This window comes from Cydia splendana, chromosome 7 (genome assembly GCF_910591565.1).
Source record: "Cydia splendana chromosome 7, ilCydSple1.2, whole genome shotgun sequence".
NCBI classification, from domain to species: Eukaryota; Metazoa; Arthropoda; class Insecta; order Lepidoptera; family Tortricidae; genus Cydia; species Cydia splendana.
In genome coordinates, this window is record NC_085966.1 from 10,178,220 (window position 1) to 10,206,103 (window position 27,884).

Consider the following 27,884-nt stretch of genomic DNA (forward strand, 5'->3'; position numbering starts at 1 on the left):
CATTTGTGTACCTACGTAAGATGTCCGTCTTTGGGTCATGAATTTACATATTATGTGTACCAAATTTTAACTTTTTAATTGGTCCAGTACTTTTGGAGAAAATGCATGGGCTGTGACAGACGGACAGACAGACAGACGCACGAGTGATCCTATAAGGGTTCCGTTTTTTTATTTTGAGCTACGGAACCCTAAAAAAACGTTTGTTGTATGGGCGCCCCACTTAAATATTAATTTTATTTTGTTTTTAGTATTAGTTGTTATAACGGCAAACGGCAACAGAAATACCTCATCATCTGTGAAAATTTCAGCTGTCTAGCTATCACGGTTCATGAGTTACAGCCTGGTGACAGACGTCAGACGGACAGACGGACAACAGAGTCTTAGTAATAGGGTCCAGTTTTTAACATTTGGGTACGGAACCCTAAAATACTTCCGTTGGGTCGCAACGCGCATATAACTCCCCTGGAGTAGGCATCCATAGACTGCGGTGATCGCTTACCATTAGTTAGGCGGACCGGTTGTTTGCCACCGACGTGATATAAAAATGTGTTAAAATAAACAAAATGTGTCAAATATCTCAAACCTAAGAATAGTTATTTACGATACAAGTGCGGGAAAGAGGAGCGAATTACCTATTCGCACGTGTATCGTACAAAGTTTTACAGTAGGTACATATGGCCCTTTAAACTTTTGACATACGCATGAAAAGTGATATTTCACGCACTAGTGCGGAAAAGTAGGACCATTGCCCTGTTTATCAAAAGCTTGTAACTTGTAATACAATGGAAGTCCCTTTCTAACAAAAGCTGTCAAAAAGGGACTTCCACTTGTATTACAAGTTACAAGCTTTTGATAAACAGGGCACATATGTACTGTAAATAAAATTGTAATACATAATACTTACCCGCTTATTCATAAACGCGCTACAAGCCTCAATTAAGCTAATAATCGTTTGTCTTTATCTGTCTTTTGACTTATGTATTTGCAAGAAAGGGATAAAGCAGTTATCAAATACTAAGTTTAATTTAATTTTAATTGTCTAGTCATGAATCTTTATGTTACTTATACCTATACCTAATTTTATTTATTTTTAATTTTATCTTAAATGTATACTATGGATCGATGTTGTCTGGAATAAATGATTTATATATATAAAACATAATTTAACTAAATCAGGCCCGTAAAGTTTACCTCACTAATTATAACAAAAGTTAATTATGATGCTTCAATCAAAGATCATTTTAGAGAATTACGAAAAGCGATTATTAGGTACACAATAGAATACATAAATATGCATTTATCTTAATTATTTACATCGATTTATAAGTACTCAAAGTCAGTGGTACTCATTGGAATACAATACCGGCTTTCTTACACTACACCTACATTTCAAAAGCTCCCGCTATTTGTCCGTCAGACATACAACCTATTATTAGTGCCAACCTAACAAAGTAAACGTACTGTTCCGGTATCATAATATGCATCTTTTGTCAATCAGAGTGTGGTAAGTCTAGAATAAATAAATACTTTTTGTTTTTACATACACTCAAACTAAGTAATACTTTAATTTTGTATCTAAAATAGTTTATAAAGTCTGTTACATTGACTGCGTTTCCGGTTGCTAACGCCGTATTTCGCCGACAGGCGGCGCACAACGTCACTCACTCGTGTATCTATAGTTTCCTTCTGTTTTGAAACCCAAGCCTAGTGAATTAAATCTTGAAAATAATTGTTAAGGTGGTTTAAAAGTGCTCTGATTGTTGATTAAAATACAGCTACGATGGAAAAGAGAGTCGCCTTGGAATTACGGGGAAGAAACCCTTCACAGGTAAATAAAGTCTTTTTTTCAATCAATTGGAATGTTTTGTCGATACGTATTTCGTCTATACTAATGTGTAAGGCGTGTAAATTATGGTTTTTGTCTGTAAATTTACTAAATCATCCGTTTGTGTTGTAATCTCACTATTCAATAATGTAAATCCATTCCGTAACATTGGATATGGCGATATTGTATACAGGAATTAGCCATTACCGATTGTTACGTTTCATGTGCACATATCAAACATACTGCTGATATTACTGTATTCTCGTGGTTTATCGGTTACTGTAAATACAGGATTTTCTTATTTGCATCAGACATCGTCTATTTCACCGATCTGTTTGCACACAAGCACTAGAAACGGTCATGATGTAAATATTCCATATTGAGGTTAAGTTTGGGAAAAACTTGCAAAAGGTATAGCTTTGAGTTATGAGATTACAAATATGTATTTGAGCTTATTACCACGTTTATATAAAGTATAAATATATTGGTATTGACTATGAAACCCATAAAATACTACAGTATTACGACCTGTCAATAACTATGAACCTTTATCCCATTCGAAATTCAATGTAGTATTTTCAAGAGTGAAAGCATCCAATAACAATGATATATATTTTGCGATACACCGGTTTCTTTCGACCTCGCAAGTCGTTGTAGTGTGTAATTAAAGTTTTCTGTGAACTAGTTCACCTGAATTTACTTAGTCTGCTCAATTTCGCGCCCTTTCACCTATTAACATTCTATTTCCGCTGTGACTAGTAAATGGGAGATATTGTTGGCACAACATTTTTTTTAATAAGTAGTGCGTGTTGTAATGTGTTTCTAAAATGCATTTCGTTTAAACACTTTACATCTGCAATTCCATATTGACGCACGCCTTACCAATATAGCGGCCATTTTTATTGCGTCGCGATGATTCGTGTCATCCGCCATTTCAAGAGAAAACGATAACGATTTTACACGCGGTAATAACACGCCGTTTACTTATTGTTGTAGAAACTAATTTAAAACCACATTCCTTTCATATTTGATGCAACATATCCGTAGTTTAAACACTAGTTTGTTCAATTTTACAAACTACGCAAGTGGCTTTGCGTTGACAACTCACACCATTTTGACGTTTGGTTGGCTTGACTTGACTTTGCCAATACTGTTAAAAGCCAGCAATAGTACTTGTAATCTAATCTCTTTGCGTACAAATTTAAACTAATTGAATACAGCCTTGCAAAATTATAATTTAATTTTAGAGACATAACATTATTTCCAAACGTTAGCCCTTGCGAATATATCACATTATGAAAACGTCAACATACAAGCTTGTTAATTTAACCTTGTTATTATATCGCAGTCTCCGACGGCCTAGTAACTTATTATTATTGATTATTTTTTTACTTAGTATCGCAAGACCTAATCACTATTTGTAATTCATCCAAATGACATCTTAGATTACCTAAAATATCTACATACAGTGTTCATTTAACAAAATAGAAGGAGCAAGTGTTGACCTAAACATAGCTTTTTAGTTTGTACTAAACATTCCTAGATGGCGCTTAAATAAAAAATATTTCAAACATAAAAGTCTTTCATGTATTTCAGGTCAAGGAATTGAACCTCGATAACTGCAGGAGCACTAATGTTGTTGGTTTGACAGATGAATACACAAACCTCGAAATTTTAAGCCTTAACAATGTTGGGCTTACAACACTCAAAGGATTCCCCACACTTCCCAAACTGAGGAAATTAGAACTCTCTGATAACAGAATATCAAATGGACTAAATTTCCTCAGCGGCTGCAAAAAACTTACACATCTGAACTTCTCGGGTAACAAAATCAAGGATTTGGAAACACTGAAACCATTGGAGGAATTTAAAAATCTAAAGAACCTAGACCTCTTTAACAATGATGTTACTAATATTGAGGACTACAGGAACAAGGTGTTTGCCTTACACCCAGCTCTAAAATATTTAGATGGGTAAGTTTAGTTTCTATTAGGTATATACAAGTTACAATTATTTCATATCATGAACATAGTAATTCAGTGCATATTCCAATACCTATACCTATAAATATCTTAAACTGTTTAGACAACAATGGTTTCACTCACTTGAATTTTTAAGTCGCTATTGGCAAGTAAATTCAAGTGAGTGAAACCATTGTTTAACCAAACAGTTTAAAATATGTCGCACAAAAGTTTAATATCGATTATAAATATCTTATTTTACTTTTTTTTATTACTTACATTCCGGGTATACATAGATACCTATGATTTCTTTTAACACATTTGCTGCATCATCAAGTCAATTTGGCCTTAGTATGTGACTAACTGCAGCAGCGAAAGTGTTTCAAAAGCCAAGTATGGATAAATCGTATTTGTTTGAGACTTATTGAAGATGGTAATAAAGCATAGATACATGCTAATAGGAAGATAACAATGATTCAATCGGAAACCTGAAACTAAAGAGCTCTGTTTAACTTGATGTGCTTTTTTTACAGCCTGGACAAGGAGGATCGGGAGGCTGAAGACAGCGATGCTGAGGAAGAGGATGAAATGAATGGGAATAATGACAGTGAGGATGATGGTAAGTCAACTTTTTTATATTAATTAATATTATTTTAAGGTGCAGCGAGGCAATTTCGACTGCGGGATAATTTCAACTATTTGAAATATCTTCCATGTTTTACATTATTAACGAGAGTCACACACAATACATCTTTTTCGCTATCTGGACATATATGGCACTCTAGTTAATAATGTAAAATATGGAAGATATTAAGATAAGTTGAAATTACCCCACAGTGGAAATTGCCCCGCTGCACCTTATATCATTTTATGATATTTATTTACTTAATACAACGAAGTACAGTCATGTTGCAGAAATAATCTATCAACCTTTACATTACGGTAGTGTACAGTCAAGTGTAAAAGTACACCTATAGTACAACTTACTCAAAAATATGTCCCATAGTTATTAATTCGGTGACATAAGAGCTATAGGACATATTTTTAGTATGATTTGTGCACCCAGATTTTTACACTTGACTGTACATATATTTGGCATGTTGTCCATGTTGTTATTTAATACCTTATGACAGTACATATGTGTAAATAAAACATTATTATGATAAGTATGAGTAGTTTTGTGTATTTGGGGATCTCAATCCTGTTTTGTGTATGAAAGTGACTCTTGACTCAGGGACTCAAACTTTAAGGGTTAAGCATAATTGTGTCATGGTTATGGTGACTATAGCTCGTTTTTTTTAGCATTAGAAAGAACTTGAAAGAAGGTAAGCGATCTTGACATGTCTTTTAATTGAAAAACGCTTTTTAAAAATCAATACCTATTACTTATGAAAGCAGAAGAATATAAATGATCGTATTAGATTCATAATTGTTACATATTTGCCGTAACTTATTTTTAAAATGTGTTTTTTAATTAAAAGACACATCAAGATTGTTTACCTTATTTCTAATGCTAAAAAAAACGAACTATAGTTGTAAATTTAATACTAAAGTTACAACTACTCACTATAGTCATGTTGACTTGACCCTTTACTCACTTTACTGTATGTCACAACACTGAGCCTTAACTGAAATGTAGTGTATCAAATACACCAAACATCCCAATAATCACCTTTTTTCACCTCCATTATATCCATAGCATTGTGATTGTAAGGTAGTTGCTAAATTATCCATATATTCGCTTTGTTCATTATCAAACTTCAATATTCAATAAGACACAAATCTCAATAATGTACTGACTTCCAGATGTGGACATAGATTTGGGTCCGCTGGTGATTGACGATGAGCCCTCAGATAGGCCGCCAGAGAGCAGATCCTCTCTCCCTGTTGTATTGTACACAATTTACGGCCTACTATTTCACATGGGGTATATTACCAAAAGTAAGCATCATGTATATGTTGGTGATGCTTCTTCTTTTTAGCGGTTCATTCAGTGGCCATTCATGTTAAATAGTAACTGACGACATATTAACTGTAGTTAGTACTGTACAGTCGCCATCAGATATATCGCAGCGGCCGAGGTGCTCAAAAATATCTATCCACGTACTGTAACGTCTCGACGATAGAGGCGTGCTCAGATATTTATAAGCATCTTGGCCGCTCTGATATACAGGCGACTGCATATAGTATTTCTTCTCATGGGGTCACTGGTGCGGCCGGTGCGGGGGTATTCATAAGTATAATGTAATTACCAAATGGTTTTTCTAAAGCTTGCGATTTATTCGCATTATTTGCTTTTTCTTTATATAGTAGACAAGAGATGCAAATAAACTAATAAAGTGATGTGAATAGCCAGCATAACATATAATGTAGTTAGCTAAAAGTTACTGCTATGTTGGTCTTACAAGGATCTACAGACCTATTTTACATTGTCGTGTATTGATTTATAATTTCACGTAAAAAATTACAAATAACAAAATGTTTCTTCAAACAGCTGCCACTTAGCCGCCAGTTTACTAAACTAAATTTAATAAAATGTGACGATCTCAAGCAGAAGTTACCAACACATTGTCGCTTAACATACGGACGAAATTTACTTGTATGTTTATACGAATAACCTGTCAGCATCCTTATGGCAAGCGACAACGTACCTTTTGCTTGAGAACGTCACAAATGTCTAACATTTGTGCTGTCAATAATTTGTAAATGTGCGAGATCTAGTAATGCTGTAACATGGTATGTCTTTATAAAGGTGGCCGAATGGCACAGGCACCTGCCGCGATAGCAGAGGACACTGGTTCGATTCCAGCCTGGGGCACTGGAGGCCTTGGTCACTTTTTCTTAGTATATGACATTTATTTCAGTTTATAATTTATAAAGTAGTGTTTCTACTTGAAACAAAAACAAGTTAAAATATTTTCTGAAAATAATTTAATTTGTTCTATTACTTCTAATAGTATGGTATGTCTTTGTTCTAGGGTCTGATGTGGAGGAAGAAGAGGATGATGACGAAGATGACGGCGATATTTCACTCAGTGCAGTCTACAATGAAAACCTTGGTTAGTAGTTTGACTACCTTGAATACTGTACTTTCTTGAGCGTTGTGTACATAAGGTAATTCGCCAGTAACTGGCCGCCCAATGAATTCTATTCACCTATAAATAGAATTCATTTTAGTATAAGGTGGCCAGTTATTGAAACCTTATACTTACTAAAATGAATTATGTTTATAGGTGTATACTGTATAGAATTCATTTTTAGTTTAGGGCGGCCATCAGTTACTAAAACCGGCCAGTTACTATAGTTCGTTTTTTTAGGGTTCCGTACCCAAAGGGTAAAACGGGACCCTATTACTAAGACTTCGCTGTCCGTCCGTCCGTCTGTCTGTCACCAGGCTGTATCTCACGAACCGTGATAGCTAGACAGTTGAAATTTTCACAGATGATGTATTTCTGTTGCCGCTATAACAACAAATACTAAAAACAGAATAAAATAAAGATTTAAATGGGGCTCCCATACAACAAACGTGATTTTTGACCAAAGTTAAGCAACGTCGGGAGTGGTCAGTACTTGGATGGGTGACCGTTATTTTTTTTGCTTTTTTTTTTCGTTTTTTTTGCATTATGGTACGGAACCCTTCGTGCGCGAATACGACTCGCACTTGCCCGGTTTTTTTAGCATTAGAAAGAACTTGAAAGAAGGTAAGCGATCTTCACATGTCTTTTAATTGAAAAACGCTTTTTAAAAATCAATAACTATTACTTATGAAAGCAGTAGAATATAAATGATCGTATTCGATTCATAATTGTTACATATTTGCCGTAACTTATTTTTAAAATGTGTTTTTCAATTAAGAGCGCTATTACATTTCGGCGTTGAGCGAGTTTAGGTATTTTACGCGCTGCGGCAGGCCGTGCGAGCTCAGTATGCCGATCCCTTCTACCACACTCGCACTACAATGATGGATTAAACATTCTTGATCCTTCGCGAAGCATATTGAAATCAACCATAACAACACTAACTGTACTTAACTTTTAAAGTTCTAAAACTGTTATTTGGTAAGTACGAAAATACTAAATGCAGTGCAAATGTACATAGGGGCTGTTCATAAATTACGTCATCTATTTTTGACGATTTTTGACATTCCCCACCCCTCAAATCATCCAAAAATCAAGCTTCGGATGAATCTGTTTCCTCCTACGTCATGTTACCATCATCCGATGTCCAGACCCCCCCCCCCCACTCCTCCCATTTGAAACGACGTAATTTATGAATAGCCCCATACTCGTACTTATGAAGGTATATTACTCGAAAGAAATTATAGGTACCTACTCGCTTATTTACATGTTTCGTCATTGCATTTGGTACCTATAGGTTGTAAAGTTTGTATCAACGAGGGTTTAAAAACGAACTGGTACTGAGGATCTGATGATGATTAAGGTGGTCACGGATACCAATCAACCATGTAGTAACATGATTAGGCTCGTTTGATTCGTCTCAACAAGATCTTTGACACTGAAGATACACAGGGTCTGATGATGGAGCTGGAAGGTGGCCACGGGTACCAGTCTATCGTGTAACTAAACAACTTCGTGTTTGGGCTCGTTTGATTCGTCTCAACAAGATCTTTGACACTAGGTGATACTCAGAGTCTGATGATGGAGCTGGAAGGTGGTCACCGGTACCAATCAACCATGCAACTAAACCACTTCGTGTTTAGGCTCGTTTTATTCGTTTCAACAAGATCTTTGACACAAGATAGTACTCAGGGTCTGATGTTGGAGCCGGAAGGTGGTCACCGGTACCAATCAACCATGCAACTAAACCACTTCGTGTTTAGGCACGTTTTATTCATCTCAACAAGATCTTTGACACAAGGTAGTACTCATCAGGGTCTGATGATGGAGCGCGAAGGTGGCGACGGGTACCTGTCTATCATCATCAGCTCCATCATCAGACCCTGAGTAGTATCTTGTGTCAAACATCTTATTGCGACGAATCAAACGAGCCCAAACACGAAGTAGTTCAGTTACATGGTAGACTGGTACCCGTGGCCACAGTCCAGCTCCATCATCAGACCCTGAGTACTAACTTGTGTCAAAGATCTTGTTGCGACGAATCGAACGAAGCCAAACACGAAGTGGTTTAGTTGCATGGTTGATTGGTACCGGTCACCACCTTCCGGATCCATCATCAGACCCTCAGTACTACCTTGTGTCAAAGATCTTGTTGCGACAAATCAAACGAGCCCAAACACGAAGTGGTTCAGTTACATGGTAGACTGGTACCCGTGGCCATCTTCCAGCTCCATCATCAGATCCTGAGTACTATCTTGTGTCCAAGGTCTTGTTGAGACGAATCAAACGAGCCTAAAGACGAAGTGGTTTAGTTGCATGGTTGATTGGTACCGGTGACCACCTTCCGGCTCCATCATCAGACCCTGAGTATTATCTTGTGCCAAAGATCTTGTTGAGACGAATCAAACGAGCCCAAACACGAAGTGGTTTAGTTGCATGGTTGATTGGTACCGGTGACCACCTTCCGGCTCCATCATCAGACCCTGAGTACTATCTTAAGTCAAAGATCTTGTTGAGACGAATAAAACGAGCCTAAACACGAAGTGGTTTAGTTGCATTGTTGATTGGTACTGGTGACCACCTTCCGGCTCCATCATCAGACCCTGAGTACTATCTTAAGTCAAAGATCTTGTTGAGCCGAATCAAACGAGCCCAAACACGAAGTGGTTTAGTTGCATGGTTGATTGGTACCGGTGACCACCTTCCGGCTCCATCATCAGACCCTGATTAGGGTGAGTACTATCTTGAGTCAAATAAATACATATAGAATGTCAGGTCGTTTCAAATATTTTTAATCCTGTCCGGTAGTTTATTAAACTGTACCATTATAAATTATAATACTATAAAAACAGTGCTAGGATCAAAGTCTCTCGTTGCGGTTTACACGCACACAGTATAGCGTTTTACACGGCGCCCGCCGCACACAATGATAAAAAACCTCGTCGTCGCCGTTGAAAATGTGCGGAGCCGACCGACACACGTCCTGCCTCTACAAGCTCTGCCGCGGCACTGAGCTGGCGCAGCGCGCGTCATCGGTAATATAGAGTAGTTTTCAAAAAATTATAGTAGAATTTCATAAACACTAATGTATACCAACAGTATAAGCAAACGTTGCAGATTGCTTGAGTATGAAAATGACTTCGATATTAAGTAGATTTTCGTAGGAATTGACACTTGTTTCGGAGAGAAAATCGAGTTCGTTTTACTTTGATTTTCTCTTTCTCAAAGGTATGTAGGAAAAATATAGTTTGATATGCCTAAAGTACAGGGTATTAGTAATACAAAATAGCCAGGTTTAGCAGAGTAAAATTCTCAACATTTCCAAATAAGAGCTCGCCATTCAGTGCTTCACGGGGTTTTTCGGAAACGACCATCAGAAAAAAAATCATTACTAATTTAATAAGTCCTTTTTCTAATATTTACAACGATATTTATAAAGATAAGAAGACGCTTTTACTGGAACAAGTACTCATTGTTTCTAATAATGAGCGCAAAGTCCTGAATTTCGTCGACTAGTATCATCAATTTTGCATTATTTCGACTTTTCTTGTAAGAGCGCTCTTAAAAGACGCATCAAGATTGTTAACCTTATTTCTAATGCTAAAAAAACGAACTATAGCGAATTACCCTATGTATGCTATGGGCATACAGGGGATTTTGTTATGTCTAACCCAACTCTGAGGGGTGAATATGTAGGTCATACATACTGAACAAAAAGAAACTGCTGTGCTGTTTTTGGGTTTGGTTCCATCCATAGTAAAAGTTGTTCAGTATGATCATATTCGCCCCTCAGAGTATGTTCAGACATAACAAAACCACTTTGTATATTTATTTTTTTCTTAATGAAACAATACAAAGATCTTTATAGTAAAACTTATATTTTTTAACTATTATGTTGTTTTTGGATTACTTATGGAAATACATAAGAAGTTACAGTGTGATTTTTTTTTACTACGGATTTCAATTGTAGAAAGAAGAGGGCTCATAATGTGACCCCATATGTGTGTGATGTGTGTGTGTGTGTTGTGATTTAGAAACGAGTTTTAATTGTGTACGCTTATTAGATATTTTTATTATTACAGAGGAGGAGAGCTCAGACAGCTCCGTGTACGAGGGCTCGGAGGACGATGAGGAAGATGACGACAGTGACGAGGAGATTGACGCGGATCACAAGTCAAAGATAGGTATGTAGCTTTAAAATTACCTCCGACGTTTCCAGGACGGCATTGCCCCAGTTGGCGTTGATGTGCTCTCGATGAAAGACTGGCTAAAGTTGATATCCACGAGCAGCAAGTATTTAAAAAAGTAAGTAGGTATGTAGCAGTGGCGGCGCGTCAAACATATATTGGCTTACATATTTCCTTTACAACTCTGCTCAAACGTCCAAAAATAGGCAAGCCGATGGGAATCGGCTTTTATAGACGCGCCGCCACTGGTATGTAGGTGACTGAGTAGTCAGACAGCTGCGTGTACGAGGGCTAGGAGGATGAGGAAAATAGCGATGATGAGGAGATTGACGCGGATCACAAGTCAAAGCTAGGTATGTAGCACTATAGTGGCTGAGTGGACAGACAGCTCTGTGTAAGAGGGCTAAGAGGATGAGGAGGATAGCGACGATGAGGAGATTGACGCGGATCACAAGTCAAAGCTAGGTATGTAACACTATAATGGCTGAGTGGACAGACAGCTCTGTGTAAGAGGGCTAAGAGGATGAGGAGGATAGCGACGATGAGGAGATTGACGCGGATCGCAAATCAAAGTAAGTAGTACTATGGCATAAATATGCCAAGTGTATTGAACGCACATGGCTGTATTTGTCTGAACATTCGCATTGAATCTGTTTCTTTAATATGGAAAACAAAACATTAGCGACACAGCAATATTATCAAACCAAAAATGACGTTACTTTCAGCACCACATAATTTATCAGCAACAAGTAATCTCAAGGTTAATCTGTACCAAGCTTGTAATACAAAAGTAGTGTTAATGAGCTGTTGTTTTCCATACAGATGGGGGAGACGCAGACGGTGAGCCCGAGGAGAGCACTCGGGGTAAAAAGCGGAAACACGAGGACGACGAAGAGAATTGAGGGTTGCCTTAAGCGGAGTTATCTTACTAGTTCGTAAGTGTACAGCCTCCGATGCATCGGACAATAAACTTGATCACAACAGAGGTACAGTCATCCCCATAGACTAGTTGGCAGCTGTGAGACTATATCGCAGGAGTTCCCAACCGGTAGCGTGTTTGAGGCGGCGTAGCGAGAGCCTTACTATAAAAAAAATTGACATGAAAATATTTTTGCAAAAAAAGTTGTGAACCCCTGTTCTAGCACCACCCGCTTCTTCTCTTAGTGTTAACTTAATGTTAACACATTCACTGCCACCAACGCACATAATAATATGCGTTCATCGTAATACAAGTTTATTCCTAATCCACCGCTCCCTGGCAGTGAATGCGTTTAAGCGCCTCGGCGCCATCAGAATTTTTTCTATCATTACGATGTTGATGTCTTTTGCGTGTAATCTGTAGTTTGTTGTCCGACAAGTTAATGTTTCAATAAAATTGTTTATGTAGTAATATTTTTTTATTCTATTGACATACTTAATTTTAGTCTAATCATTGAAATGAAAGTGCAAGAAACTAGCATTAAATTAAAATAGCTCTCAAAAGTTTTGGTATCAATTATATTAAAATTAGATTTAAGGTAAAGGAACAAGACAGTAAATTATCAGTGCCCTTGGAATCCATTCTAGTGTTAAATTTAATGTAGAGCCTTGCGGCTTTTTTCCATGTTTTTGTGACTAAGATAATTTAGACCAAAGTTGCTGTTGGAAATAAGCCGCAAGCAAGATTTTGATAGTTATGGCAGCCAATGAATGATGAAATTAATAAATGAAATATATACAGTAAAGACAAAGTATAATATTTAAAACTTTCGCGTTTTGAACACATAATTATTAACTCACATTTATAGACGGGTCTAACCACGTACCTGGAACCACGAGCGTAGCGAGCGAGATCTTGAGCGTTGCGAGGGTTTCAAAGCACGAAGGTTAAACAAAATTTGCCCCCGAGTGAAACACAATATTTTCACCACACCAACCCGAAGCAAATATTAAATGTAAAATATCAAACAAAATCAAATCCAAATGAATGTTATTAAATATTTATCATCCAAAATGATGTTCCAGCAAAATGTCAAAACAGAGATTTGTGCAACTTATTTCTCAGTTAGCCGCGACCACCACCAGTGAAACCTGTTTCGAAACGTCGGTAAATAAAGGTAATAAAATAAATTCGCGATAGTCCCGTCTATAAATGTGAGATAAAGACAAATTAGTTGCAAATTACAACACTTATGATTATCGCCTTATCGATTATGTTGTATGCCACATACAACATGGACTACCCTTAGAGTTCATTGTAAACATAACATGATTTCTTTTCTAACTAATCCATGTTTGACAAAACGTCTCGTCGATACCTTAATTTTGACGCTGAAGCGTTTTTCAGTAGTTTTATATTGTAATAATTTAATATTAAGTTTTGTTACTTTGTATATGTGGATTTTTAATGTTTAGCAATCTCACTAATGATAACTGAAACGTTTATCAGTATCACTAAATTCCATTGGGCGTAGTAAATTAATTCAATCAAGTCTTTGACATCCAAATGAGTTCAGAGAGTATTTTTCTACAATCATTTTAATCTTAATGAAAGAGCAATTAATGCACTTTAGAATATCAATGATAATATTGAGATGTTTGGTTGATGCAACGTAGTAAACGTGCCAGATATGTTGAAGAGAATTTTAGTTAATAATTTTATTGTATTATGTAAGTCATTAAGTTTAAGTAATTTACAACTTGGCCTGTTGATATATATTGTATAATCCTATTAAGATTTTTATTTCTGGGATTGTAAAATAAAAACTTAAACTTTAATTAGGTGTTTTCCTATACGATAATGATAATGCAAGTTAAGCAATGATCCCAAGTTTATCTACTTCCTATCCTACCCTGACCTGATGCCTAGCAATTTCACGCTATAGTTCGTTTTTTTAGCATTAGAAATAAGGTAAACAATCTTGATGTATTTTAATTGAAAAACACATTTTAAAAATAAGTTACGGCAAATATGTAACAATTATTAATCTAATACGATCATTTATATTCTTCTGCTTTCATAAGTAATAGTTACTGATTTTTAAAAAGGTTTTTTCAATTAAAAGACATGTCAAGATCGCTTACCTTCTTGCAAGTTCTTTCTAATGCTAAAAAAACGGAACTGTAGCCCTGTAAATAGTACAATGCTAGGTAGGTACTAACAATGGCGATGTATGCAGCTCGGGGTGCGCGCGATCCACCCTTCGCACCCCGCACGATTGCCCTGTCTAGACTGCTTCGCCGAATGACTGTATTGTTTTATAGACTGTGACACTAGCAAGGTACACGGCGACTGATATTTTTACCCCGGTCACTCCATGCAACTGGTAATTAGGCCGAAAATTTGACATAATGAAGGCACGACGACTGCGGGAGCGTGAATATCAAGTTTTACAACGGGCGCCCTAATCCGTCCCCTTAGTGTAAGGCCTGAGTGGACGCTCGGAGCGGAGCGTTCGGCGGGGCGTGCAGCGTGGCGTCGGGCTCACAAGTGATTTGAGCAGCGTGCACTAAGGCCGCTCCTATACGTTTGCATTTGTTTAACATGCACGCCGCACGCCCCGCCCCGCTGCACGCTCAACTCGAGCGTCCACTCAGGCCTTACACTTAGTCATGCCTTCATTTATGTCAAGCTTTCGGGCTAATAACTAATTGTATGGAGTGCGCACTTTAACTTATTTTTCTATGCCTGGTACAGTATTTGATGATTGAATATCAAAACACGTACTAATTAAAAATAATTTAATAAATACATAAAACGACGGCATGCTTTTCAAAAGCTGCATACAAAAACTCCCTCGTCAGCTATTTTGCTCCAAAAACTGCTGCAGCAAGGAGTTATCGATAGGTATGAGCAAGTTCTCGCTGCCGTCGTACGTTCGCTTCATTTTCACGAGTTTGTGGTCCAAGAACTCCGTGAGCTGTGCTCGGAGGGCTATGTCCGAGCTCACCAAGAACTGTTCGCGCGATTTTGAATACAGCTCCTTGAAAGGCAAACCTGCAAAAACGAACAATTGGGTTCCAGTTTTACTGTTCGAGATTAAAGATATTCAGAAATAAAATGTATGCTATAAAAAAATCTTTTCGAATAAGAAAAATTTTCGGTTGCCTGCGCTTGCTCGTTATGGACACAGAAAAAATGTTAATGCGACTGCTTATGATTATCCAGCTGATACTGTATGATGATGTTCAAGATGCTTTTGGCATTGGTGTTCAGTGGCGAGTCATAACATAAGAACATGTATATTTAATATATTATCACAGAATAAATAATAATGGTACTAGGTACAGAAGGTTCATTAAAAAAAACGCGTCTATTACGCCAGATATGACCGCTAGGTGGCGCAAGCGCAAGCAGGCGTCCGTTCGGTAGCGGTGCGCGGCAACAACTACTGCTAGACACCAAAATTGGTGTGGGCCGCATGTACTTGTAGCGACACGACGAAATCGCGGAGTGAGCCACGCCTGGTATTACCTTGATAATGCGGCTGCTTATGGTTATCCAGCTGATACTGTATGATGATGTTAAAGATGCCCTTGGCATTGGTGGTGAGCGACTGATGCACGCTCTTGAGCGACGAGAGCTGCAGCGCGCCGCTGCGGTGCGTCATCAGCGAGTTCTCGTAGGACGTCTCTTCGGAATACGGGAGGAAGGTGGTCACGTCCCACCAGGTGAAACGGAACTTGCTTAGCTTGTTGTGGTCCCATACTGAAAATGGGGTTCTGAGATTATTTTCGGAATCTACTGCGTTTCAGTCTAATCATGGAGTCAGGAGATGACCTAAAATACAACACAACTCTATACTTTGAGCTTCGTTTAGTACAGTTGAGATGCTCAAAAATATCTGAACACGCACTCTACCGCCTTGACAATAGAGGCGTGTTCAGATATTTGTGGGCGCCTTGGCCGCTCTGATATATCTCATATATCTGATTGGGACTGTACTTACAACATAGGCCTTACTTTGGGACTAGCCCAGACCCACTTACTGTGGGACTAGGTCGATTTGTGTAAGATTGTCCCATAAAATTTATTATTATTATTTATGATTACTTAATTAAAAGAGGACGGCGTTTACTTACATAGTGGTGCATTGATATGATCAATAGTTGCTATTGTGTGAACATTTTTGATCTGACACAAACTGGCCAGAGTAGTTTGCGCTTTAGCGTTCCGTAGCATTGTCCCGTCTATGTTATGTATAATAAGAAACAACTCCATATCCTCATCCGATAACCGTGTTTCAATCAATTTAACTACATCCCCCACGTTTGATGGAACATGGCTACATTTTAAGAGGTCCATTACAATTGTTTCTAGAATACTTTTAATCGTAAGACTTGGGAAGAAACCATTAACAACTATGCATGGATAGTCAGATAACTTTTCTTTTTGAAATTGGTGGAGTACTGATCTCTTTGACCCGATCCCATAAAGGACTATGTTAAAATCTTCACTTAAAATGTACATCCATTTATCAAAGAGTTGTTCATATGACTGATTAAGTTCTGTTATTTTGAATTTGTGTTCTTCAGAAATGTAATCTTTTTCCATGTTGTCGTCTAGATTCAAATTCTTTAATCTTGCCAGTGTGTGGTCTGATGTTGCTATCTGAAAACAACAAAATAATTTGTGTGATGGTTACATTGCCACAAATAACAGGCAACATGAGACATGTATATGAAACCTGATGCAGACCATGCCATTTGCGGACCATATGGTTGCTTACAAGTTTTAGGTTTTAGGTATGTAATAATGTAATTTTCTCTAAAATAAAAGGTTGGCAATCAATTGAAGACTTGATTGCCAACCATTATTTATGAGTTTAGTGTAACCAGCCTTTAGTTTATGCCAGAAATAACAAAAAATCACTTAGGGTCAGTTGCACCAATCTGTATGTCACCGTGAAAGCGTTCGCAAAATTTTATCGTATGGAAAGTTTCATAGTTGGCTGCTGAGTGATGTTGATCAGTCCGCTAAATGTGGTTGGTGCAACTGGCCCTTAGTGTAGTTTTGGTTGCCTTAACGGCTGCATCACTTCTGCTACATAACCTTTTAACCGCCATAGAATTTTTCATCGAGCGTGCTCGTGTAGCCGGCGGTACGAAGTTACACGAAGTTTTGTCTTATCTATCAGATGCGGCGAAAAGAGCCCGATTTTGTATTATATATAATTCTACGGCGGTTAAAAGTGTAAGTATTTTTGTGTGCATTCATATTACCTTTTTGCTTGAATTCATCATGAAGTAATTGTCTGGAGTGACAATGTACTCTGAATCTTTGGGCCGCGCCTTGCCCCTGCCCCTTCCCTGAACTTTGCTTGCTGGCTTGGTCTCCACCGGGGCATAGTTTTCCTCTTCTTCTTCAGAACCACTTGATGATGATGCAGATGAAGCCTGAATATATAGTTTTACTATATTTTATTGTTCAAAACAAAAAGAAACGGAAAAAATATGATAGAAAATTACAGAAAGCCATCAGGAACGGAAAAACGCATTAACACTATTAACTTTCCATTAGCAGCCATTTTGTCTTTGGAATAAGGATTATGAAATCTTATATTAAAAAAGTAAAAATTTAATTTATGAATTCACTGTTTCAGGCTTTTTAGAATACCGGACCACCTGAGCTACCAAAGCTTACCAAAGCGTGGAAAACTTTCCTTTTTGTTTACATTCCTTAACTCAGTTGAAGTCTAAAGGTTGCAAGTTCGAGTCTTGCCTGAAGCAGTGAATCTTTCCATTTTTCCTTTAAAATGAAAATTTATAGTATCACTCGCAGACTTATCTGCTTGAAGGATGATATGTGCAAGGTACTTATTCTATAGAAAATCTTTTTTCTAGATGTTCACCTCGTTCTCACTCTCGTCAGGTACGAAATCACTACTGCTGCCTGAGAAATCCTCTTCATCACTTCCACTGTCGACTTCTTTTACAATTCCTGGAAAATTCGGTAAATATTTGTTTTGATTACGAAATGTTTTGTGACTTTAGAAGATTAGTTAAATTGGATATGCGAAATCAGTGGCGTAGTCAGGCGAAGTGCGTCGCCCACGGCCTCGGGCCCTAAGAGGGGCCTCCTTCGGGCACAGTGAAAGAAAAGGCCCTCACAGATGCGACTGCCCATGGCTAGATTAGTTCACACTACACTAGTGTGAAATTATTACAAACTTCAAAAACTAAATTTATCTGCTCTTTTGATCTACATTTACAAGTGTCATTATTGTTGCTAATAAATGCTTGCCAAATGAATATTGTTACTAACTACTTATAAGCACACCTTTGTATACATATATTCTTTCAAATAAATAGTATATTCTATTCTATTGTTATAACTTTACATAACTATTACTTTGTTTCTTGAGAATGAACACAAACAGAGATTCACATTTTAGCCATATCATAGCCAAATATTTAATAATAATAATAAGCCCGCAGGGCAGCTTGTGGCGAGCTGTTGGGGAGTAACGACCCCACGGACCCGAGTGCTCCCGAGAGTCGGTCAGGGTCTCCGTCTCCGGCGTGTCTTCGTCGGTCGGAGTGGACCCCAAGAGGACCCGCAGGACTCTCAGCTCTGGCTTGCCTTCATTGGCCGTCCAGAGAGGAGTCGCTGGAGCTATATGCTCCAGGGGTGGAAGTGTTAAAGGGCATAACGCCGCGAGTAACTTCGGAGAACGCGCAGCACCACCTCTCGACACCCCTGAGCCGCTCACGCCGGTGTTGCGCCTGGCCGTCTTTACGATGGCGCATCAGGTGCCCATCTAACGAGTGGCGAGTCACCGCCTGCCTCGATAACACTGTATAACACAATGTTATGGCAGGTGTCCGGAACTCTTAGCAATAGCCCAGACTTATTTTCCACCCAAATTTAAACCATAGACCAGGACTCTTTCCATTTTTCTATAATAGGTCCCAATGCCTGCTGAAACCGGTTTACGGGTATCTATTTATGTAACCGTGAATGGGTTCCAGCAGGCGTTCTACATGACATCAAAGCTCTCCAAACGGCCTCTACGTGTTGGATCTATATCCCCACGCACGCCTTATAAATGACCGGGCTTAAAAACCCGAGTTTGTAACGGAGATACAAATAATAATAATAATAAGGATTCTCTGCCTCTGGCTTGCCTTAGCCGGCCGGCCAGAGTGGAGTCGTTAGAGCTATAAGCTCCAGGGGTGGAAGTGAAATATGCATAAGACGCGAGTTGGCACAGTGGCTGTTAACAGCCACTGGGTAGAAAGCGGCGCACACCTCTCGACACCCCTGAGCCGCTCACACCGGTGTTGCCCTTGAGCCATCCTAGATGTCGCTTTTTGTGGGGGCCCATCTTGTGAGGGCGAGTCACCGTGTGCCGGAAATAAAATTGCATACCGTTTTATTAGGCAGGCGTCCGGTTTTTTACCCCATAGCTCTGTTCTTAGTCCATCGCTTTCACCCAATAACCTAGTTCATTTTAGATTCCATCAACTCTCAATAGTCCTTACACCCTGGCGGGTGCTGCCTCTGTGTGCGTCCCATGACACGGGCAAGGGCAGCCTCCTCTTGGTGTACCACTTACATTTCATCAAAGTGTCAAAAGGGCCTCTACGTGTTGGCTTCGGCTCCACGCACGCCTCCCAAAGGTCCGGAACACCATTGTTCCGTGATGGGAAAGACATACAAATAAAAGACGTTTATTCAAGAAGTTTGAACATAGGTACATAATAAAAGTACATGATAATGCTTACAAACTAATTGAAATGGAAAGTGGCTCAGCTTATGTCTGTGCCAGAAGGCTTCGGGGCACAGCGACCCTAAAGACTTGCAGCAACGGACGCTGTTATTCTGCCACCGCCGTATTTGTATCTAGCTAAGGACAGTAGAAACATTTACACTATTTATTACATATAGGACAAGATAGCAAAACCAAACAATGCGCAGTGGATAAAAAAGTGCTAGCTTTACAAAAGTTAAATATCTATAGCTATAGAGCAGGTCACTCAACCAAAAGTATATGTTACATTCTTTTGGAGGTCCAGTAAATAAGCCTTGCAACGTAGTTTGAAAACCGCCAGGGACTTACTGTTAACTACTGGTGGCGGCAAATTGTGGCAATTTAGACACAACTAAAATTTCTTCTCTGAAACAAACTAAAATTACTAAAATAGAGACAGCTCAAATGAAAGCTACTAAAACAAAATAAATTCAACTCACTCTTCTTTATAATATCCTTAACAACTTTAGGTGTAGCCTCAGTTACTTTCTTAACAGATTCCAAGTGCATATTCTTCTGAGGAGTCTTCAAAGGAGACTCTAATCTTGGAGAATTATTCTGGAGATCTCTAACTTTATTCTGTAAGTCGTGCTTGGTGCGCCGTGACTTAAACTTGAACATGTCTTGCCCTTCAACATCATCATTGGTGAATAAAGCTAAAACATAATAATGACACCTTAAAAATCACTCTATTTCAAAAACAAAAGCCTCTATAGTAGGGAATGCAAATCGGTAAACTGGTATATAATGGTATTTCTCAAAAATATAGTCTGGCAAGCCTAAATATTTTCCGGTTGCGTATCCTACTCTATAGTAATGTTAGCCCTGATGGCTTCAGCTTTTAAGGAACAGACAAGGACTTCAACAATATCTTACAAAAAAAATAACGTCTACCTACAGTTAAACTGATAGATTAGAAATATCTATAAAATATCACATTCCAGATCATATAAAAGCACCAACCGGTAGGTTTTTGCGAGGGCACACCATCAAAATCGTTGTCGTCATCCGAACTAGTGTCTTCTTGTACTTGGCGTTTCACTGGAGATAATTCCATAAAATCTCCATATTTTTGAGGTTTATTCCTTCTTCTCACAGTCCTTCGAGGTGTCTCAGGAGTATCACTCATTTGTGCTAAATTATGCAGAATATTGTCTAAGGAAGATGCTTACGTTCTAAACAAAACTACAATTAACCCTTGGGACGCCTAGTGCCATATCCGTACCAGTCCTGTCAACTGCCGGAGGGTCTTCAATTTTTGTACCCGTCAACTGCCTAGTCCCAGATCTGTACAAAGTGTCTCAACTGCCTTGTGCCTTATCAGTCACCAAATTTATTGTATTATATTTTTACAATTTTGAGATCTAAACACTTACAAATAGAGTTTTATATCATTTGCACAATATCACTTTTTTTTGATCGCGGCAGTTGACGGGTACAAAAATTGAAGACCCTCCGGCAGTTGAGGGGGATGGGACGGATCCGGCACTAGGCATCTGACGGGTACAAGTACGTTTGTCGGTTCGGCGTTCCAGCGGTTAAAGGAATTTCTTAAACTATACGATGGAAGAGCGGATTCTAGTTGATACTATTAGTAAAACTGATACTTTCGCTGCATAAATATCGAAAAGCCAATAGAAGCTGATGCCTTTTACCATTAATATTAAGTTTATTTTGCAAATAATGTAATGGTACAGACAAACGAAGTCCCGCGCTTCCAAGCCAAATGTCAATCTGAAGTTCTGAACTGTCAATGTCCTCGTGCTATTAAAGCCAGAACACACTACCGCACCACACACCATCATTACGTGCGCCGCACCGCACCTAACCGCGGTCCGGTGCGGTCGTCTGTAGACACTGTTTATTACTTTCGTTCTATTCAAAAGCCCCCTCCAGACTATGCGCGTGAATCGCGTTCGCGGCTTCGCCTGCGATTCACGTGCATAGTCTAGAGGGGGCTAAAGAAAAAAATAAACTATAGATGGTCAAGCAAATCTTGTCAGTAGAAAAAGGCGCGAAATTCAAATTTTCTATGAGACGATATCCCTTCGCGCCTACATTTTTCAAATTTGCCGCCTTTTTCTACTGGCAAGATCTGCTTGACCAACTTTTTAATATAAATTATATCACGAAAAATATAGTCTGGTAAGCCTAAAGCCTAATTCGTCGAGAAATAAGAAGATAAGAAAAAACAACGGGTTGCACTCCGGGAGTGCCGGCAGAAGTGAAAACTTAATGACATTGTAACAGTTTTTCGATCAGGTCACGTGTCCGTCTTACGTCTTAGTCTTACGAATCTTACGGTCACGTGACACCTGTCGCGAGTTTAACATTTTTTCCCCATCACAAAAAGAGCACAGCGCCGCTAAAGAAGTTTTCACTTCAAAAAATATACCCATCGCTTTTTTTGCTGCTATAGTTCGTTTTTTTTTTAACATTATAAAGAAGGTCAGCGATCTTGACAAGTCTTTTTATTGAAAAACCCTTTTTAAAAATCAGTAACTATTACTTATGATAGCAGAAGAATATAAAATGATCGTATTAAGCCCCCTCCAGACTATGCGCGTGAATCGCGGGCGAAGCCGCGAACGCGAGTGTGGAGTCGCTGTCGCTGTCTGCGAAAATCGACTCCACACTCGCGTTCGCGGCTTCGCCCGCGATTCACGCGCATAGTCTGGAGGGGGCTTTAGATTCATAATTGTTACATATTTGCCGTGACTTATTTTTAAAACGTGTTTTTCAATTAAAAGACACATCAAGATTGTTTACCTTTTTTCTAATGCTAAAAAAACGAACTACTATAGTAGTAGCCAAAGAAAATATAATCACTAGATACGTCTTAAGCTTGCTCCACACTCGTGCGCGAATCTCGGCGCGAAGCCGCGAACGTGAGTGTGGAGTCGATTTCGCTGATCTGCGATCTTGACTCCACACTAGTGAGTATTATATTATTTGCTCCACACTCGCGTTCGCACTTCGCAGCTTCGCGCCGCGATTCGCACACGAGTCTGGAGCGGGCTTTATAGTAGCGTACGATAAAAGACAGTAGAATTTTATTATTCTCTCTATCTATGTTTGAAAATGGTTTGAAATGTGACAGTCGCTGGCCAAACTATAGTCTGTCAAGCCGTTTCCGCAATAGAAAAAAAGCGACAAATTTAAAATTATAGGCGTGAAGGGTATTTGGTATAACCATAGGGTACTCCAATAGAAAATTTGAATTTCGTGCCTTTTTCTACGGACAAAGTTGACCAGTTACATATTTCTCACTACACTTGAAAAACAATGACCATAAGATTTATTTTACTGTGGAAAGTTAAAAACAAAACAACCTAGGATCCTAACTGAAGGCACAAGTAGAAGTTTGCAGGTGATCTGCAGCGATTAGAGACATGGGTAGCTCCATTGGCTCGACTATCTACCTAAAAATGTTCAGGAGTAGGTCATCTAATTAATGTGTACCTAGATTCGGACCAAGCTCACTTTGTATGGCATTTACAATGACAAAGTTTGGCAATGTCAAATTTCTGTCTCACTCACTCCCATATATGCTCTTTGGACACTCCCTGTTCAAGTTGGTACAAAGTTAAAAGCCGTAACATACTACCGCACCGCCGGTAGTGTGAAAAAATCATTCTTCAGGATCCTTAACATCAAAGACAAGAGGTTAACCCTTTGACCATTATTTTTTAATAGCAATGAATCGAGAACTTTAACGATACGCACAGCATGAATTATTTTTTTTTATGATTTTTGAGAAAGAGAAATATATATATTATTTCGAGGTTTCCGAATTATAAGACGGCAATATGTTTGCCGCTATCAGCCAAGGGCAGTAAGTGACAAGACCGTCATGTCAGTTTGCCGGGGGAACTACGGGTGGCATGAAGTATCTAAAATGAATAAATTAAAAACCAATAGAATGATAAGAAATAACTAAAACCTTTATTTAACTTAAAAAGATTTGTTTGTTCTACTTATAATATTTTTAATATACATATACTATTATATGTAGGTATTGTAATCCCAGCAAAACTGTGGATAGGTTGCTAGCATGTAATAATTTGAAGTATTGAATTAAGCTATTGCTCCATATATAAATCAATAACAATAGTAGCCTAACCTACCCTTTCCTTTAATAAACACCAGACACTTAACGGATAGTGGCAAATATATTGCCGTCTTCATTTTTTTTAATAATCAAATAACAGATTTTTTTTCTTTATACTTTATATTGCCAAACTTGTCTCTGAAACTAGAGAATTGTGACTATCGGATAAATCCAGCAAAGAAAATTTTATTTACAAACATTATTGTTCAAATGTAAAGCCTGACAACAGTTTATTTAACCCTGAGATAGTGTCGCAGCAAACAGCTTACGTATGGCAATAATGTGCGTACGTCATGTATAGTCAGGGTAGTGGGCATTGGCTTCATGTTGATACGTGGTTGATACTCGTATAATGTCAAAACATCGCTTACAGAGAATTCGGTTCTTTCAATTTACCTATTCGTCAAAATCTGATTCTAAATATTCAATATTATTATATTCTTCGTCTTCTTACTCTGACGAAGTCTGATTTTCATCAGATGTTGTGTCGCTTTCAGGACCACCAACCTCGATTATAAAACGTTCAGTCTCCAATTCGATTACAGGATTATTATCGTCGATCTACATAACAAACAAACCTTAAATGAAATATTCAAGTTTAAACCTAACAACTAACCAGTTCAATAAAACCGCACTATAAAATGTCAATACCGGTCATGTCAACAACCAACTTTAAAACATTGTTTATTGGAATGCTATGTAATCCTTCGTCTTTTTTAAGCTGTAAGTATTTGATTGCATTCACTACAATTTTTTTCGCATCTCTGGTAATTTTTTTTGGCATTTTTGTAATAAAACCGTTTATATTTGAATATATTCGTAGATATTTTCCGTTTGTTTACATCGGTGACATTCGATGACATCCAACGTTCGTTATCAAAGAGTACTTGTTGCCAGTAAAAGAAATTAGTACCATTGAAAATCCGCAAAATGGCGAGGGTCAAATAAACTGTTGTCAGGCTTTAGGCAATAGTTAAAAATCTAAGTTCAGGCCTAAGAATCATCATTTAACAAGGGATGGAATAACGTTTATCAGCTCTCCTTTTTTTCGTAGATTGGTACGAGTATATTCTCTTATGCGAACCAAAATTTATATTAACTAATAACACGTTAATTGAGAAAAAAAAAATATCTGAGTGGTATCACGGCAAATATCTTGCCGTTACCCACTAAAGGGTTAAGGGATTGTGAGATGTTATTTCAAAGGAAGTAAAGAAAATAACAATGTTTACATCATTTTTAATTTATTTGCTCAACTTATTGACAATGTCGAAAATCACAGTTAATATTCTGACCGTTGTTATGTAAAAGGTAAGTTTAATTACACGAACAACTCCGGACATGGGTATAAAATGTTTGTATTACTATTTATTGGCCACAATGTTTAACAATACAAAGTTACCTAACTTGGGTAGATCAAACTCACACAAGTCTCACAAATGTCTTGTTAAAATATTGCTCTGTATCAACAGATATTAGTAACATTTGCTTCGTTTGCGACTAGCAACTGATTTAAGCGATACATTATCATAATTTCTGTTGACACATAGCAATCTTGGATGATGTTTAAACAACGTGGTCGGGGTTATTAATGAATGATTCTAATTTCGGATCAACAAATATTGATGAATCAAGTGAGCAAGACGTACCGCCGACATTGGTGACTCGCGATACAATCGACGAAGCGCAACCAACTACACAATACTTTTAATACATACTTCACTCAAATTAAATTATCCGTACATATAAATAATGAAAACAAAAAACTTGTGTATGTGTGTGTTTGTAATACCTATGGAAAATTTAATAAACATCACAACATTTGATTGGAATATTCTTATGATGCAATAAAAAATGACGGCTTCACCTGTGATACCACTTACAATTTAGTACTTAGTAATATTTTTACTTTAATGGTGGGATCGTAGCTCATCTATATACAATACCAACGATTTCAATAGACTTCTTACAATCACTCGAGTCACCTAAGCTTCTACAAATGCTACCCGCAGGGTTACTGCAACGGTGTCTCACGCGGACAATTCCTTAGTTCATTAATGCCGCCTGAGACACCGGTGCACGCAACCCTACGCAACGCGAGCTTTTCACAGATTTATTGCATTCAAATACCATTCTACTGCAACCATTATGTTCAAAAGTTACTACTTTCAAACATCTACCGAGAAATCTTATGTAATGGATATTATTCACGGGAATGAGATTATTTTATTGAATAAATTCAATTTGATTATGATTATCCGAACTGAAAAGTCGCTACTTTTAATTAAATATTTGATTCGTTACATTAAATAAAAATAATTGTTAGCCGATAATTTCGCGTAATCATATGATTAAATTTACATGACATGGATATTGGATATTTTCTAGACATGAGCTTCGTATTTGTTATACAATAGCAATAATTTACACAAAAACATAACCGCAACAGTGCAAGAGAATTTCCACATAAACGACATGCATAAAAAAGATAACTCCAAGCCTTAACACATATCGATAACCTCCGCTACATCCGAACTACGGCAACGCGCAAAAAGCGTCCAAACTCTGTAAATCTACACATTAAAAGTAATAATTATAAAGCGGCGCCACTAGCCGACCGCGAGAGACAAAAACGTTAGGATCGAATATCGTCTTGAGATCAATCATAGTAAACAAAAGGATGAATCCGGGGATCCACGACTACACCAACTGGTCCACCGCACTCGTCGCCACTACATTACGGCCCGACGCGGGATCACGGCCTGTCGAATGCCATACGACGCGTCCTCAACTCAACATTCGTATCGGATACGCGACAGATAATAAACGGACGACGCCAGTTTTCCTGAGGCAAAAGGCGAGCGGTTCTATATATATCAGCGTATTTTTCCAGCCACGCACACCGACACCCCGCCTATCTACTCGCCTCACTTCGCTTCTGTACTTTAAATTTTCTCACACACGGAGGGACAGATATAATCGTCAAAGATAGCCATTTTGACAAAAATTTCCGTCCCCACCCCAAAGTGAAACTCTCAAGCGTAGAAGTTTCAAGAGGGCAAAACGGGCGGTCGAAGCGTCCACACCGAACATTGGCACGTAGGGAAACGTCTCGCGCATGTTTCTCGTTCCTCGGGATATGTTCAGGCTCGGTGTCCCGGAGGCCTAGGCCTGCTTGACGCGCTTGCGCGGCGGCCCGATGGGCGGGATCTGCTGCTGCTGCGTGGCCAGCGCGCGGAACGCCTCGGCGATGAGGTGCGGGTGCGACGAGATCATGTTCTTCCAGCCCGCCGTGTCCATCACGTCTGTCGCGTGCGACCTGCGAAGTGCGAATAAATCCCATATTATAAATTGCCACGTCGCATTCACGTCGGATTACCCTATATTTACAATATCGAATTCATTAGTTTCGTGATGATTTAACAGAACATATCATATCGTTTTACGGATGGTAGGAGTATCTTTCTTAGCCAGAAGTCGGATGCCAAATATGCACTTATGAGGCCATATCCGAGCATTAGGATAACACAATATTTTTACGAAATGTATGTATGTTGTACTCGTAACTAACATAAAGAGAAAATAATAAATCAAGTATACTAACGTATTGATGAAGTCTATGGTCTGCGCCTTGAGCTGGTCGGCGGAATGCAAGTCGGCCAGGATGAGCGTGTCGGCCGCCGTCTCCACAGACAGGTTGAGGCACAGCGCTTCCTCGCACATTACTTTTAACCGCTCCAGCGCGTACTGGAAAAGACACGTATCTGTTAATTATGATACAGGGACCAGGTTCAATAAAACAAAGTCCTACATTCAAATTAGCAAAAATATTATCCCCCATAGGTACATTTTAAACCAGACGAGATTTCAAACTCAATGCTATGTAGCAGAAAAAGAACCCTATTTTCCGTGATGTCCACGCGGTTGTATATCTCATGTCAAAACTACAAGCTCATCAAAATACTACTGAAAACACCCAGACACGAACTAA

General features: G+C 38.4%; 3 protein-coding genes and 2 long non-coding RNA genes across 9 annotated transcripts in view; 3 read left to right on the top strand and 2 right to left on the bottom strand.

Annotated features, from left to right (window-relative positions):
- The window catches only part of LOC134792135 (uncharacterized), a 688,366-nt gene that overhangs the window by 166,478 nt on the left and 494,004 nt on the right, over window positions 1–27,884 (top strand). The window lies entirely within an intron of this gene.
- LOC134792129 (acidic leucine-rich nuclear phosphoprotein 32 family member A) lies at window positions 1,596–12,440 on the top strand. 2 transcript variants are annotated; one of them, XM_063763339.1, is made up of 7 exons: window positions 1,596–1,828; window positions 3,422–3,798; window positions 4,320–4,405; window positions 5,593–5,727; window positions 6,765–6,845; window positions 10,946–11,047; window positions 11,873–12,440. In XM_063763339.1, exons 1-7 carry the CDS (start codon window positions 1,781–1,783, stop codon window positions 11,950–11,952), a joined length of 909 nt encoding a protein of 302 aa, XP_063619409.1. In that variant the 5' UTR covers window positions 1,596–1,780; the 3' UTR covers window positions 11,953–12,440. The 2 variants fall into 2 exon arrangements, with proteins under 2 accessions (XP_063619409.1, XP_063619410.1); XM_063763340.1 differs by lacking the exon at window positions 5,593–5,727 and having other exon boundaries at window positions 1,598–1,828.
- On the bottom strand, window positions 14,760–20,971 carry LOC134792115 (origin recognition complex subunit 2). Its single transcript, XM_063763302.1, has 7 exons — window positions 20,746–20,971; window positions 20,223–20,438; window positions 17,881–17,969; window positions 17,252–17,425; window positions 16,112–16,640; window positions 15,504–15,737; window positions 14,760–15,026 (listed from the first exon to the last, which is right to left on the bottom strand). The coding sequence occupies exons 1-7, from the start codon at window positions 20,909–20,911 to the stop codon at window positions 14,830–14,832; spliced, it is 1,605 nt and encodes a 534-aa protein (XP_063619372.1). The 5' UTR covers window positions 20,912–20,971; the 3' UTR covers window positions 14,760–14,829.
- On the top strand, window positions 18,447–19,697 carry LOC134792490 (uncharacterized). The gene is made up of 2 exons (XR_010144433.1): window positions 18,447–18,667; window positions 19,212–19,697. It is a non-coding gene; the product is annotated as an uncharacterized LOC134792490 (long non-coding RNA).
- LOC134792122 (protein roadkill) overlaps window positions 25,121–27,884 on the bottom strand; it is a 64,374-nt gene continuing 61,610 nt past the window's right edge. For all 4 annotated transcript variants that reach the window (XM_063763326.1, XM_063763328.1, XM_063763325.1 and 1 more), the window contains 2 exons: window positions 27,498–27,640; window positions 25,121–27,212 (listed from right to left, as the gene is read on the bottom strand). In XM_063763326.1, coding sequence (XP_063619396.1) covers window positions 27,059–27,212; window positions 27,498–27,640 — 297 coding nt within the window. In that variant the 3' untranslated portion in view covers window positions 25,121–27,058. The remainder of the gene's footprint in view (window positions 27,213–27,497; window positions 27,641–27,884) is intronic.

What these genes read in the sequence shown, in the direction of transcription:
- LOC134792115 (XM_063763302.1), bottom strand. Translation starts at nt 20,911, where the DNA reads ATGAGTGATACTCCTGAGACACCTCGAAGGACTGTGAGAAGAAGGAAT. An exon ending in GCCCTCGCAAAAACCTACCG is followed by an intron (nt 20,439 to 20,745) that starts GTTGGTGCTTTT and finishes ATTATGTTTTAG; the next exon opens with CTTTATTCACCAATGATGAT. An exon ending in TGATGAATTCAAGCAAAAAG is followed by an intron (nt 16,641 to 17,251) that starts GTAATATGAATG and finishes TGTTGTTTTCAG; the next exon opens with ATAGCAACATCAGACCACAC.
- LOC134792129 (XM_063763339.1), top strand. Translation starts at nt 1,781, where the DNA reads ATGGAAAAGAGAGTCGCCTTGGAATTACGGGGAAGAAACCCTTCACAG. An exon ending in TAATGACAGTGAGGATGATG is followed by an intron (nt 4,406 to 5,592) that starts GTAAGTCAACTT and finishes ACTGACTTCCAG; the next exon opens with ATGTGGACATAGATTTGGGT. An exon ending in GGATCACAAGTCAAAGATAG is followed by an intron (nt 11,048 to 11,872) that starts GTATGTAGCTTT and finishes TTTTCCATACAG; the next exon opens with ATGGGGGAGACGCAGACGGT.